Below are 13203 nucleotides of genomic sequence, written 5' to 3'. Positions count from 1 at the left end.
GCTCATCTCTGGACAAATGTCGGTATTTATAAGGATGTAAATAATGATTTCATTTATTTATCATTTACATACTGAGAAGGTAGTCTTACCTGGCTAATGTCAGCTATTTATGAGGACTTTTAAAAAAAGCTTTGACTGCAAAGTAGCATTGGATGACCTGTGTGTGACATTAAATTGAAACATCATGGTTTGGAGCCTTGAAAAGAGCTAGCCACTGGAAGATGCTACCAGGTTGGGTTTCGGAAAGCTGGACAGTTGGGTCTCTGTGTTACAGTGTCCTCCTTGTGTTACCTCCTCTTAAGTTGTGCGTGTGTGTGTGTGTGCTTTGTTGCAGGGGCGCGATGCTGTGCTGTTTGCTGGTCTCACCTGTTCTCCATCAGCTCATCAGATCAGTACATCTATCAAGGCTCCCAGTCACAAGCTGCCAGATCGTTCTTGTTTACCATATGGTAACACTCCAGCCCGCTTAAATAATAATCCAATTTTTTTTCCTACCTCTTTTAAATCTCACACAAACTGTGCTTTTCACTGTGCTTCAGCCCTGTCAGTTCCAGCACAGCTGTCCACCCCACTGCAGAAGTTCTGCTCACAGCTCCTGCTGCCAGTCTCCCCAGCCTCCCTTCAAGCGACCTCACCTTCCCCACCGCTTGCCCTACGCACTTTTCTGGAAGGCTGATCAAGAATCAGTAAAGACGACTGTTCCCACATCAGAACTGTGTCTGTGTCTTGAGTCAGCTTTTGGGGCTCATTCCAGAGTTTTAGCTCAATCTTGGCTCTGCCCACTATTAATGTTTGATGCCACTTGAAGGTCAACAGGTTTTTTTTTTTTTTTTTAACATTAAAGGCCCTTAATTGAGCCCCCCAGGGCCACAAACCCATAGTGTTGATATGTCATGTCTATTTGATCACACTTCTCCCTCCAAGACGCTTCGCATTAAGTCCTCGGCCAATAAAATACATTTGTGGCAGGGGATGTGACTTCACTGGCCCAATACTTGTGTAGAAAACTACATTTCCTACAACAATGCCCTTGACAACCACTAACTGGTTCTACAAGAAAAGTTTTTAAGTATTTCTAAGTCTGTGTTAAATGTATTACCATTTCTGCTTTAAAAGAAAAGTCCACACATGTGAAATGTTTTAGTTTTAATTGAACATGTAGAACTGAACTATACACAACCAATTGGTTTCTTTCTCAAAAACATTATGACTTCAAGAATTTTCTATGCATCTTCATGCATGTCATCAACCTCCTTTGTGACCAACCTAACAAATAAAGAACACAGGGGGGTTCAATAGTGGCTGATCAGGCCCAAAGACACACAAGAGGAATGACACAACGCATTAATACATTAACTACTAATGAACTAAACTCAATAACCCCAATTCCCCCCTATTGTAGCAGCTCTTGGTTCAGTCTCATTGGCACTTCTTGAACTGTGGCCACTGCCCTGGGCCTATACTTTTGCCAATCCAGCCAGATGAACTCCAGCAAGGACAACAGGAACCCTGGGGCACTGGTAAAACGAAACAAAAAATTAGAAAAAACCTAAGTCAAACTAACCTAACATACTGTTGAATATACATCACTAACTAAATGTGCATGTTACAATACAGGTAATGTATTTTAAACAAACACTAAATAAATCATGAATATGCTGTATGAACTCCATTTTTTGTGCTCTCATATTACTAGCAAGGTTTTCCTTTTTGTGAACTGAGCATTCACATTCTTGTAGGGAGCCCCAGACACACAGAGACCTACCCAGATAGGGCATGGTCCTTCATATGGTCTCTGGATCAATTTGACCTGCATCCGCAGAGACACACAGAAACACATCACAGCCACATACACGACACAAACACACAGAGACATGCACAAGCATATGCTATAATATTCTAAGAAATGATGTATTCTAACAGCATTTTCTCACACTAAATGACTGTACCTGCACTACAAGGGGGGCTCCGAAGATATCAGTACCTCTCCATCACAGTACAGAATCTTCCATCATCAGTATAACCAAAAGATTTAGCTGTCAGGGCTGGAGGGCTTAGAACTTATCTTTGAAGAGAGTCAGGCACACAGCGATGTGAAAGAAGAAGACTTAGAATTTTGAAACATTAATCAGTGAGTCTGAAATGTCCTACCTTTATTTGAATATCTGGAACAGAACTGTAAACTAAAACAATGTTTTTTTCTTATGCATCAAGAACATTCGAACTTCTGCAGGGTAGCAGCTGGATCTCCTTGTCCTCCTTTGTGACTCCATCTTTAATGTTTCTTCTGCAGTAACACAAAAGTGAAACACTAATGTAGGGCATGTGACCATTCTCATATATGATAGAAAAAACCTGCAAGTAAATCACTGAGTCCTCCCCACTCACTCCCCCTCTCACTGACGACAGCAGGGTCAGAGGTCGGCTGACTTACCTGATTTACTTTAATATTAACATTATACAGATGTGGTTAATGTTTGTACACCGACATGACCCCATCATTGTCTCTGCATCCTGTCCCTCCCTGTCCAGATGTTTAGGCTATGTCCAGAGTCTAAAGTCAAAGTCTGAAATCAAGAGTCTAAAGTCAGACTTTGAGTGCGTATCAGAGGACCTACGTCTTTGGTTCATGAACCTCACATTCCCACTTCCTAGACACATTTCTTCAATCATCTGGCAGTTTTAGTTTTCTCACCGGCAGTAGAGGGAACACGGTGTCCCCGCCCTCAAGCTGGTAGCACACGATGGCTGGGTCCATATCAGATAGGTCCTCCATCGGCTCTGAGAAACCAAACTGACACTCTTTATTAAGAGCAGCCAGCTGATGGCAACTTCGACTGATTGGAGAACAAACAAACAGGACACGGGCATTACTTAAATTTAACCTTTAATGTTATTCTAATGTTAGAGTTCTTTATGACCACTGGGGGCACCAATGTAGGACATTTTCAGAATTGTACACAAAGCAAGTTAATAAAGATCAATAATATTCAGACATGTCTTTATTTTGAAATGAGGTTGTCATGGTAATCTGGTGTCTTATGACTTCCTGTGACTGTTCACTTAGTGGTGAAAATACCGACAGATGTTCACTGTGATATCATTATTGTCAATATTAATGTCAGTATCATAATTATCAGTAATATTATCAGTGATATTATCCATTATATTAAAATCAACAATATTATTATCAATAAAATTGTCATGTGGTGGTTTCGTTGCCGTTCACCGTGACCTGAAGGTGTAGTTCTCTTAGTTGTGATAATATCGTCTTCCAGGGTGGTGTAGTGGCAAATAAATCTAGGTTATGATCATGCATATAAATAGATTTGGGAATATCCCATGCAGTCCCAAATGATGCTCTAATAATGAGTTTTGAGCCTGATAAAAGACCAGTTTTTTTTCACCCTTTACGATCACAATGTTAAAATGAATGAGCAACGAGTGCAGCCACAGCTCACCCAAGGCCACAGATAGGGGCCTGGGTGAGACATTTTGTAGGCTTTTACATAACACATTCAAAAATGAAAATAGTAGATAACAGTCTTGTGTGATCATGACAAAGGGGGGTGGTCCAAGTGGGCACTGGTGACCTTGACCCCAGGTATAAAAGTGGGTGATCCGAGGAGATTTCTCAGTTGCCCCGGGGTACCTCATGGATTTATAACTTCTTCTCTTCGAATAAACACCTTTTTGGACTGAAGACTTCCTGCCTCACCTCTGTTTTGGACTTAATCTCTGAGCTGTTCTTGCCTCTGATTTGGACTTAGTCTCTGAGCTGTTCTTGCCTCTGATTTGGACTTAGTCTCTGAGCTGTTCTTGCCTCTGATTTGGACTTAGTCTCTGAGCTGTTCTTGCCTCTGATTTGGACTTAGTCTCTGAGCTGTTCTTGCCTCTGATTTGGACTTAGTCTCTGAGCTGTTATTGCCTCTGATTTGGACTTAGTCTCTGAGCTGTTCTTGCCTCTGATTTGGACTTAGTCTCTGAGCTGTTCTTGCCTCTGATTTGGACTTAATCTCTGAGCTGTTCTTGCCTCTGATTTGGACTTAGACTCAGAGCTGGTTCTCCTCTGATTGGGACTTTAACTCTGAGCAGATTACCAAGGTCTCATAGTGGAATAATTTAACAGATAAGGAAGGTAGTATCCCACTACAGTGGAAATAGGTCAACTGTGGACCAATTAGGTGACGTTTGAGGAAGTGGGCGGAGCTTTTGACCAGAATCCATGAGACTACAGACAGAGACACACACTGACACATAGACACATAGACGCACAGAGACACAGAGACAGAGAGACAGACATACACCACAATCAGTTCAGTCGTGGACCAATCAAACCTGTTGAACATCCAGGACAACAAGTCCCACCTGGAAGCTCCATAGCGAGGAGGTCTGGCTATGGGGTGGTGGTGTGGGGGAGCAGAGGGGTGGTAGGCCATGGCTCCTGGGAACGGCGGGGTTGGGGGGGGGGGGGGCCCCGCGGGCGGGACGCGGGGGGGTCGGGCAGCGGGGGCTGGGCCTCCATAGTAGGATGGTGGTGGCATCAGAAGCTCTGTCCCCGGCCCTCCACTGCTACCATGAATCTTCCTGAAGTTGCAATGGCGGTGATGACGCCCACCACAAGAGTCCAAGTCTGGATGGGGCCAGAACGAGATCAAGACAGAGTTCAGCAGGGGGACACAGAGGTCAGGGTGGGTCAGAATAGTCACAAGGGGGGATCACAGAGGTCAGAAGGGGTTCACAGATAGTCATAAGGGGGGGATCACAGAGGTCAGAAGGGGATCGTTGGGGATTCACAGAAGTCGGGGGGGGGGGGGTGTCACAAAATTCGGAGGAGTCACAGAGGTCAGGAGGGTACCACAGAGGTTAAACATACCAAGGTCTCCATTTCTGGTAGGAGCAGCAACATTCCAGGCAGGAACTGGATTCAGGTCCGTTGGGGGGAACAGGAGTCTGACACAGAGGCAGAGACAGAGATGTACTGAACTCTAACTAACTCAGACCAGACCTCCTCAAAGTCACCAGTCTGAGGGGATTCAGTCTGTCCTCAGTGGTCTGAGGGTTCAGTGATATTATCAATAATATTAAAATCAACAATATTATTATCATCAATAAAATTGTCATGTGGTGGTTTCGTTGCCGTTCACCGTGACCTGAAGGTGTAGTTCTCGTAGTTGTGATAATATCGTCTTCCAGGGTGGTGTAATGGCAAATAAATCTAGGTTATGATCATTCATATAAATAGATTTGGGAGTGTCCCATGTAGTCCCAAATGATGCTCTAATAATGAGTTTTGAGCCTGATAAAAGACCAGTTTTTGATTCACCCTTTACGATCACAATGTTAAAATGAATGAGCAACGAGTGCAGCCACAGCTCACCCAAGGCCACAGATAGGGGCCTGGGTGAGACATTTTGTAGGCTTTTACATAACACATTCAAAAATGAAAACAGTAGATAACAGTCTTGTGTGATCATGACGAAGGGGGGTGGTCCAAGTGGGCACTGGTGACCTTGACCCCAGGTATAAAAGTGGGTGATCCGCAGAGATTTCTCAGTTGCCCCGGGGTACCTCATGGATTTATAACTTCTTCTCTTCGAATAAACACCTTTTTGGACTGAAGACTTCCTGCCTCACCTCTGTTTTGGACTTAGTCTCTGAGCTGTTCTTGCCTCTGATTTGGATTTAATCTCTGAGCTGTTCTTGCCTCTGATTTGGATTTAATCTCTGAGCTGTTCTTGCCTCTGATTTGGACTTAATCTCTGAGCTGTTCTTGCCTCTGATTTGGATTTAGTCTCTGAGCTGTTTCGCCTCTGATTGGGACTTTAACTCTGAGCAGATTACCAAGGTCACATAGTGGAATAATTTAACAGATAAGGAAGGTAGTCTCCCACTACAGTGGAAATAGGTCAACTGTGGACCAATCAGGTGACGTTTGAGGAAGTGGGCTGAGCTTTTGACCAGAATCCATGAGACTACAGACAGAGACACAAACTGACACATAGACACAGAGACACACAGAAACAGACATACACAACAATCAGTTCAGTCGTGGACCAATCAAACCTGTTGAACATCCAGGACAACAAGTCCCACCTGGAGGCATCATAGTCAGGAGTTCTGGCTATGGGGTGGTGGTGTGGGGGAGCAGAGGGGTCGTGGGCCATGGCTCCTGGGACCGGCGGGGGCCGCGGGTGAGGGTGACCCCCTTGCCGCAAGCGGGGGGGTAGTGCAGAGGGGGCTGGGCCTCCATAGTAGGATGGTGGTGGCATCAGAAGCTCTGTCCCCGGCCCTCCATTGCCACCATGAATCTTCCTGAAGTTGCAATGGTGGTGATGACGCCCACCACGAGAGTCCAAGTCTGGATGGGGCCAGAATGAGATCAACACAGAGTTCAGCAGGGGGACACAGAGGTCAGCCGGGGGTCACAGAGGTTAGGAGGGGGTCACAGTGAGTCATAAGGGGGGGGTCACAGAGGTTAGGAGGGGGTCACAGTGAGTCATAAGGGGGGGGATCACAGAGGTCAGGAGGGGGTCGTTGAGGGCGTCACAGAGGTCAGGAAGGGGTCACAGTGAGTCATAAGGGGGGAATCACAGAGGTGAGGAGGGGGTCGTTGGGGGGGGTCACCGAGGTCAGGAGGGTATCACAGAGGTTAAACATACCAAGGTCTCCATTTCTGGTAGGAGCAGCAACATTCCAGGCAGGAACTGGATTCAGGTCCGTTGGGGGGAACAGGCGTCTGACACAGAGGCAGAGACAGAGATGTACTGAACTCTAACTCAGACCAGACCTCCTCAAAGTCACCAGTCTGAGGGGACTCAGTCTGTCCTCAGTGGTCTGAGGGTTCAGTGATATTATCAATAATATTAAAATCAACAATATTATTATCAATAATATTGTCATGTGTTGGTTTCGTTGCCGTTTACCCTAACCCGAAGGTGTAGTTCTCGTAGTTGTGATGATATCGACTGCCAGGGTGGAAGTAGGTCAACTGTGGACCAATCAGATGATGGCTGAGGAAACAGGAGGAGATCCGGCCCGAATTCATGAGGCAGACAGAGACACACACAGACACACAGAGACAGAGAGACAGACATACACGACAATCAGTTCAGTTGTGGACCAATCAAACCTGTTGAACATCCAGGACAACAAGTCCCACCTGGAAGCTCCATAGCGAGGAGGTCTGGCTTTGGGGTGGTGGTGTGGGGGAGCTGTGGGGGGGTTGGCCTTGGCTCCGGGGAAGGGCGGGGTTGGCGGGTGGGGGTGACCCGGTGGCTGGACGGGGGGGGGTAGTGCAGAGGGGGCTGGGCCTGCATTGTGGGATGGTGGTGGCATCAGAATCTCCGTACCCGGCCCTCCACTGCTACCATGAAACTTCCTGAAGTTGCACTGGCGATGATGACGCCCACCACGAGAGTCCAAGTCTAGATGAGGACAGAACGAGATGAAGACAGAGTTCAGCAAGGGGTCACTGAGGTCAGCATTGGGTGACAGAGATCAGAAGGGGGTCAAGGAGCTCAGCATGGGGTCACAGTAAGTCATAAGGGGGATAACAGAGGTTAGGAGGGGGTCACAGAAGTCAGGAGGGGGTCACGGGGGTTAAATATACCAAGGTCTCCTGTTCTGGTAGGAGCAGCAACATTCCAGGCAGGAACTGGATTCACTGGTTTCAGGTCCGGGTGTCTGACACAGAGACAGAGACAGAGACAGAGATGTACTGAACTCTAACTAACTCAGACAAGACCTCCTCAAAGCTTGACCCCCTTCAATGTGAAATATATTTCCACACAACGTCTCAGAATTCTTTGTAAAGATCAGTTTAACTCTCACACTCCATCTGTCCTCATCTGTCTGAGGGTTCTGAGGGTCTGGTTTTAGGGTTAAACTTAGTGTCAGGTATAAGTGGTTTGTTACTTTTTTCTGAGTTCCTCGATGATGAGGGTGACGGCCGTGGAGTCTGTTTCTACTTCCTGATTGAAAGCGTTGGAGTACTTCCCTATTGCCTCCAAATGCACCTGAAACACAGGTGGAGGTGATGACACCCACATGTGAGACAGACAACAAAAGCCGTCCACAACATACACAGTCCTGACCCTGATTCAGTATTAACATCAGTATCGTGAAGTGTAATGTTACCTGACAATTGTCTCCCAGGAGGTACTGCCTTCCTGCAAACAACTTGTAGTCTGTCTTCTGCATCTCTGTCTCACACACACACTCACAGATATACACACAGAGAGACACACACACACACACACACACACACACACACACAATCAGAACTACTGTCTCAACAGAAACCCTCTATATTTTTCTGTCAGATGTATGTAACCAGTTACCTTCGCAGGTATCCAGCCGGATGTTAAACTCCACATCTCTGTAATACTCTGCATCCAGAGACCTCATCACCTTATATGAAAGAGACAGTCTGGCGCGGGGCGGGGCTTCTAGTGGACACTGACCAATAAAAACATTCAATTTTGCTCCATTTCTCTGACGAGTTTATGTTTTATTACCTACAAATTTAACTGAAAAGCCACTCAGAGCTCGTATGTGTGAGTCACCATGAGCCAAGCTCAGTTCTGTTCACACGAGCAGTGACCCGAGTCTGAAGAAGGAAGCAAAAACCAGCAGTTCCTTCAGTGGCCACCTGAGGCTTCAAAAGCAAGTCAATCCCCATAGATTCCCATGTTAAAATGTCCAAATTTACAGCAGATATAAAAATGTTTGCAGCCTGGTACAAAAACAGTTTTGGTCATGACAACTGTATGGGGGGTGAGTTTTTCTATAACTCACCCATTTAGATATAATAAGGCTTAAAGTTAGACATAAAAAGGGCATGGCCATGCCGTAGCTGTTTGGTAGCTTTGAGCTAGGTGGGCGTGTTTCATCAACAGGGCTTCATTCACCATTTTTAGATTAGCTGAGACTAGGAGCCCCGCCCACTTTGAGCTTCAGAACAAACCTGCAGGTGACACCATGGATCATGCATTCCCCCACCATCCCCACTCCCACCCCCACCCCCACCTTTGCCCCCTCTGTCACAGCTCCTCGCGTCTCTTCAGCAGCTCCCCCGGACTCCACATCCTCCCTGCTGGACAAACACACAGGTGTGTTAGAGAGTGACATTATAGCAGTTACCTGAACATCACGGACAACAAACAGAAATCCACATCAAGCCAAGAAATCTGACGGCAGTGCGATGATGTCATCTCTACATCAGCTGTCAATCTGTCGAACATTAATGTGTGTACCTGTGAGCTTGATCCTCAGGTGTGCTGTGTCTATAGCGCTGACCTTCAACTCTGCAGGCCTCCATCGCCTGACAGAGCTCCGTCTCTTCTGACAAAAACACCCGAGTGTAGAACAGCTCATACAGGAGAGCTAGACAGACAGACAGACAGACACAAAGACAGAACACTGTTTGTTCTTCTTTACTTGTGAGGGCCCTCACTGTCATGATCTCACCGACACCACCATCGAAATACATCTCACCTGAACCTGGTTCTGACCTGAACCTGGTTCTGACCTGTGAACCTTCACTAAGACCAACACAGTGGGTCTGACACTAAATGTTGCACACAACAGTTGTCAACCATACTGAGCCACCAATCAGTGATCTGCACTCACACTGACGGAGGGCGGCAGAGGCGTGGTAAGTCCTTGGGTAAATGATGTCATAGTGACCATTGATGGAGTGGGACAGCATCACCTGGACAACAGACAAGACAGAGCTGGCCAATCAAAACACAAAGAAGAATGTCATGTGACCTGCTATGTTCATCGTCATGACAACCATCAAAGGGAAAAATAAGAGTATTCACCTCAACTACGAAGTTGTCCTCTGAGATCACTTTGGCTGGAATCCCCGGGTAATCGTAGATCAGGAAACAACACCTACACACACACACACACACACACACACACACACACACACACACAGACACAGACACAGATAGACACACAGAAACACACAGACACAGCCACACACACACACACCCAAGTCAAGTTCTGATCTAGGTCTAGCTCTGGCCTAAGCTGATCTGTAGGTGAAAGCGATTGACTGATTGAGGTCACAGAAGGTGAGTGAACACCTGAGAGCCTCTCACCTGTACAGCTGAGATAAAGCTTTGATCTCCACCTGACCCACCGTCTCCTGAAAAAACACACTCACTGTCACACATTGCCACAACTATCCACAGGTAAAAACAGTGATTCAATGGTCAAAGGGCACAGCAGCTCACGTTCGGGTTCTCCACACGTCCCAGATGCTTTTCAAAGGAACCTTCAACAAACTGAAAAACAGGGTGGAGGAGAGGGAGGATGTAAGAGAGGAGGTGAGGGAGGAGGTGAGGGTCGAGATGAGGGACGAGGTGAGGATGGAGGAGAGGGCTGAGGTGAGGGTGGAGGTGAGGGAGGATGTAAGAGAGGAGGTGAGGGAGGAGTTGAGGGTTGAGGTGAGGATGGAGGAGAGGGCAGAGGTGAGGGTGGAGGAGAGGGCCGAGGTGGAGGACGAGGTGAGGATGGAGGAGAGGGCAGAGGTGAGGATGGAGGAGAGGGCAGAGGTGAGGATGGAGGAGAGGGCAGAGGTGAGGGTATAATGAATAAATTCATTAGTTAACGATCTCAGACTCACCAGCTCAAATTTACATCTGTTGGCTCTCATGAAGTTAGCGCAGTGCTGACGGACCCTCCGGTGGTAGTTCTGAGAGTAATACAACTACACACACACACACACACACACACACACACACACACACACACACACACACACACACACACACACATTAATTAAGCATCGTGACAAATGTTAGCGTGATGATAATCTGTCTGTGTATATATTTTGTCAGATGAAAGAAGTAAACTGGCCAGGTACAGTTTTATATTGAGGCCAGTGTACTAAAAAGCCTGTGTAAATGTGTAAATGTATTATTTTATTGGTAAGAAATATTAGCGACTAAGGAGTGAGTTCATGAGCTTGGTCAAGAACTCACAGTAGGGAGGGAGTGACATAAACTAGTTTATTTGGAAATATTTTTCATCATTATTGTGATTAATTCAGTTATAAGCTGCTCATAGATATTCCATCTTTTGTTATGTTTATCTTAGCTGGATCAGCAGCAGCCAGGGGTCAGAGGATGCTCAGTCAGTAAAGCAGCACAAGATGGAAGAGCAGGGCCAGATCAGATAACTGAGCCATATCAGCCTAATGCAAAAGAAATAGCAGTTCAAAACTTGCAAGCAGAACCCTACATTTCCAAGAGAAATGGTTTAAAAGAATTTCCTTGGATTCATTACAGTCATAGTATGAATGTAGTCCTGTGCTTTTACTGTGTAAAAGCATTTCAACTTGACAAGTCCTCACTGACGAAAAACACTGATTCAATATTTGTCTCCGCTGGGTTCAGAAATTGTAAAAAAGGCTGTGGAGAAATGTACAGATCATACAAAAATCAAGTCTCATAAGCTGACAGTTACTACACATTGTCAAAAAGCAAATCCATTTAATTCTCAGCTTTCTAGTGCATTGGCAGCATCACAGCAAATAGCAAGGGCATGCTTGATGAAGATCATGAGCTGTGTGCATTTTCTAGGCAGACGAGGCCTGGCTCTCAGAGGAAGGAAATCTTTCTTGTGATGCCATTGTGGACCAGTATCCAGAGATTAACAGGAGGATGTTGGATGTGCAGTTAGCCATGTTCACGTCAAAGAACACCTACATATCAAGCACAGAAGCTGCAGACATCCTGAGAGGCATGCTGCCTGAAGTCAGAGGTCTATTTGATCAGGTGGAGGTCCTTGTGAGGCTGTTGTTGGTTGTTCCAACATCGTCTGCTGAAGCTGAGAGGAGTTACAGTGCACTGAGGAGGTTAAAGACCTGACTCAGCAACTGCATGAAGCAGAAACGCCTGAACAATGTGGCAGTTTGTCACATACACCAAGAAAGTGTTGATGCCTTGGACAGGAAGAAACTCTGCCAGAATTTTATCTCTGCCAATGATCGAAGACGTCATGTGTTTGGAACCTTTGGATGAGTTGATTATGTTGACCCTCCTGTGGACTTTGGGTCAAAATGACCCTTGTTCACTTTACATTTACATCAAAAATAGGATTTTCTTCCATATAACTGCCTTTAAAATGAGTTTTACACCCATTTCAAATAAAATTGATTACTTGACTACTTACTCTGAACTATGGACATTTTATTCAATTTCTCCCCACCTGTGATATTCCTACCAGTTTGACCTGCCCACTACTGGGTGGTGATATGTAAATGAGGACTGTTATTATTTTATTATTATTAAATGTTATTAATATTTAAAAATAAATAAAACTGGTTTGATGAGTTGGAGTGAAAACAAGGTTAAACACCAGGTGATAACGTTTTGCTACATGCTTTGCAACCACTCAAACCAAAAAAGGGAACAGTAAACTTAAAAGTAGCAATAGAAAACTAAAAGAACTACTAGAAAACACAGTGAACTGAAGGAGTTAGAGTTTTATTAAAAATACGTGTGTCTCCCCCCACCTCTGAATCAAAACTTCGTCCTTGCTTGTGTTTATTCAAAACTGGCTTAAATGTGGTATCTGTTTCAATGGCGACCTGCTCAATCAAGACTGTGTGCAGAGTGATAACTTTAGACACCAGGTGCCGTCACCTGGTGACACCAGACCCCCACACTCCGCACCGCCATTAGCTGTGACTTTTAGCCCGACTCACCCGCTCAGACACGGCTCGGAACAGACTGCACGCGTCCCGGGCCACCATCTTCCTGTAGAGGCCCAGACTGTACAGGTACTTGTCCATGTCGACGTAGAACTTATTGAGGGCTTTCTTCATCCTGCCGCCGGTAAACACACAGCAACATTCACGGTAACGTCGGTAAACTCGCTCCAGTTCACGCGCCACAGCTCGAGTCGCCGTCCACTGGAATGGTCACGATAGATCACTGTCATCTGAAATATGTCAGCAATGCTGGTTACTGATTGGACTGGTCCGTCCTGTGAACCGGAAGGACATAATTTACATGTTTTCAAAACAAGAGCACCGCTAGTGACGACCTACGCGCCGCTATTATTTAATTTTGATGCAAGACATGGATATGATGATGTTTGAAGTTTTATGGTGTTTTACCTATTTCGGCCATAAGCGGTCATATTGACATATTGACACATCATTTCGCAGGGTTTCATCAAGGC

The 13203-nt window shown here is 45.8% G+C and overlaps 1 protein-coding gene across 1 annotated transcript; it reads right to left on the bottom strand.

The window, feature by feature from the left end:
- Nucleotides 1–2128: 2128 nt before the first annotated feature.
- Nucleotides 2129–12997, bottom strand: LOC119016230 (putative bifunctional UDP-N-acetylglucosamine transferase and deubiquitinase ALG13). Its single transcript, XM_037092059.1, has 17 exons — nucleotides 12725–12997; nucleotides 10640–10723; nucleotides 10248–10298; nucleotides 10113–10159; nucleotides 9828–9900; nucleotides 9634–9715; nucleotides 9258–9387; nucleotides 9031–9094; nucleotides 8343–8460; nucleotides 8140–8204; nucleotides 7918–8018; nucleotides 7613–7686; nucleotides 6067–6361; nucleotides 4877–4953; nucleotides 4339–4633; nucleotides 2696–2837; nucleotides 2129–2287 (listed from the first exon to the last, which is right to left on the bottom strand). The coding sequence occupies exons 1-17, from the start codon at nucleotides 12842–12844 to the stop codon at nucleotides 2276–2278; spliced, it is 1830 nt and encodes a 609-aa protein (XP_036947954.1). The 5' UTR covers nucleotides 12845–12997; the 3' UTR covers nucleotides 2129–2275.
- Nucleotides 12998–13203: the final 206 nt, after the last annotated feature.

Source organism: Acanthopagrus latus, unplaced genomic scaffold (genome assembly GCF_904848185.1).
Source record: "Acanthopagrus latus isolate v.2019 unplaced genomic scaffold, fAcaLat1.1, whole genome shotgun sequence".
Classification (NCBI taxonomy): domain Eukaryota; kingdom Metazoa; phylum Chordata; class Actinopteri; order Spariformes; family Sparidae; genus Acanthopagrus; species Acanthopagrus latus.
This window is presented reverse-complemented; position numbering and strand designations above follow the sequence as displayed.

Bases quoted from the DNA above. Each gene is read 5' to 3' on its own strand.
- LOC119016230 (XM_037092059.1), bottom strand. From the start codon at position 12,844: ATGAAGAAAGCCCTCAATAAGTTCTACGTCGACATGGACAAGTACCTG. The intron at 9,095-9,257 runs GTACACACATTA...TTTGTCCAGCAG, and splicing joins CCTGAGGATCAAGCTCACAG to GGAGGATGTGGAGTCCGGGG. The intron at 6,362-7,612 runs GTATATTTAACC...GGCCCCATCCAG, and splicing joins TACCAGAACAGGAGACCTTG to ACTTGGACTCTCGTGGTGGG.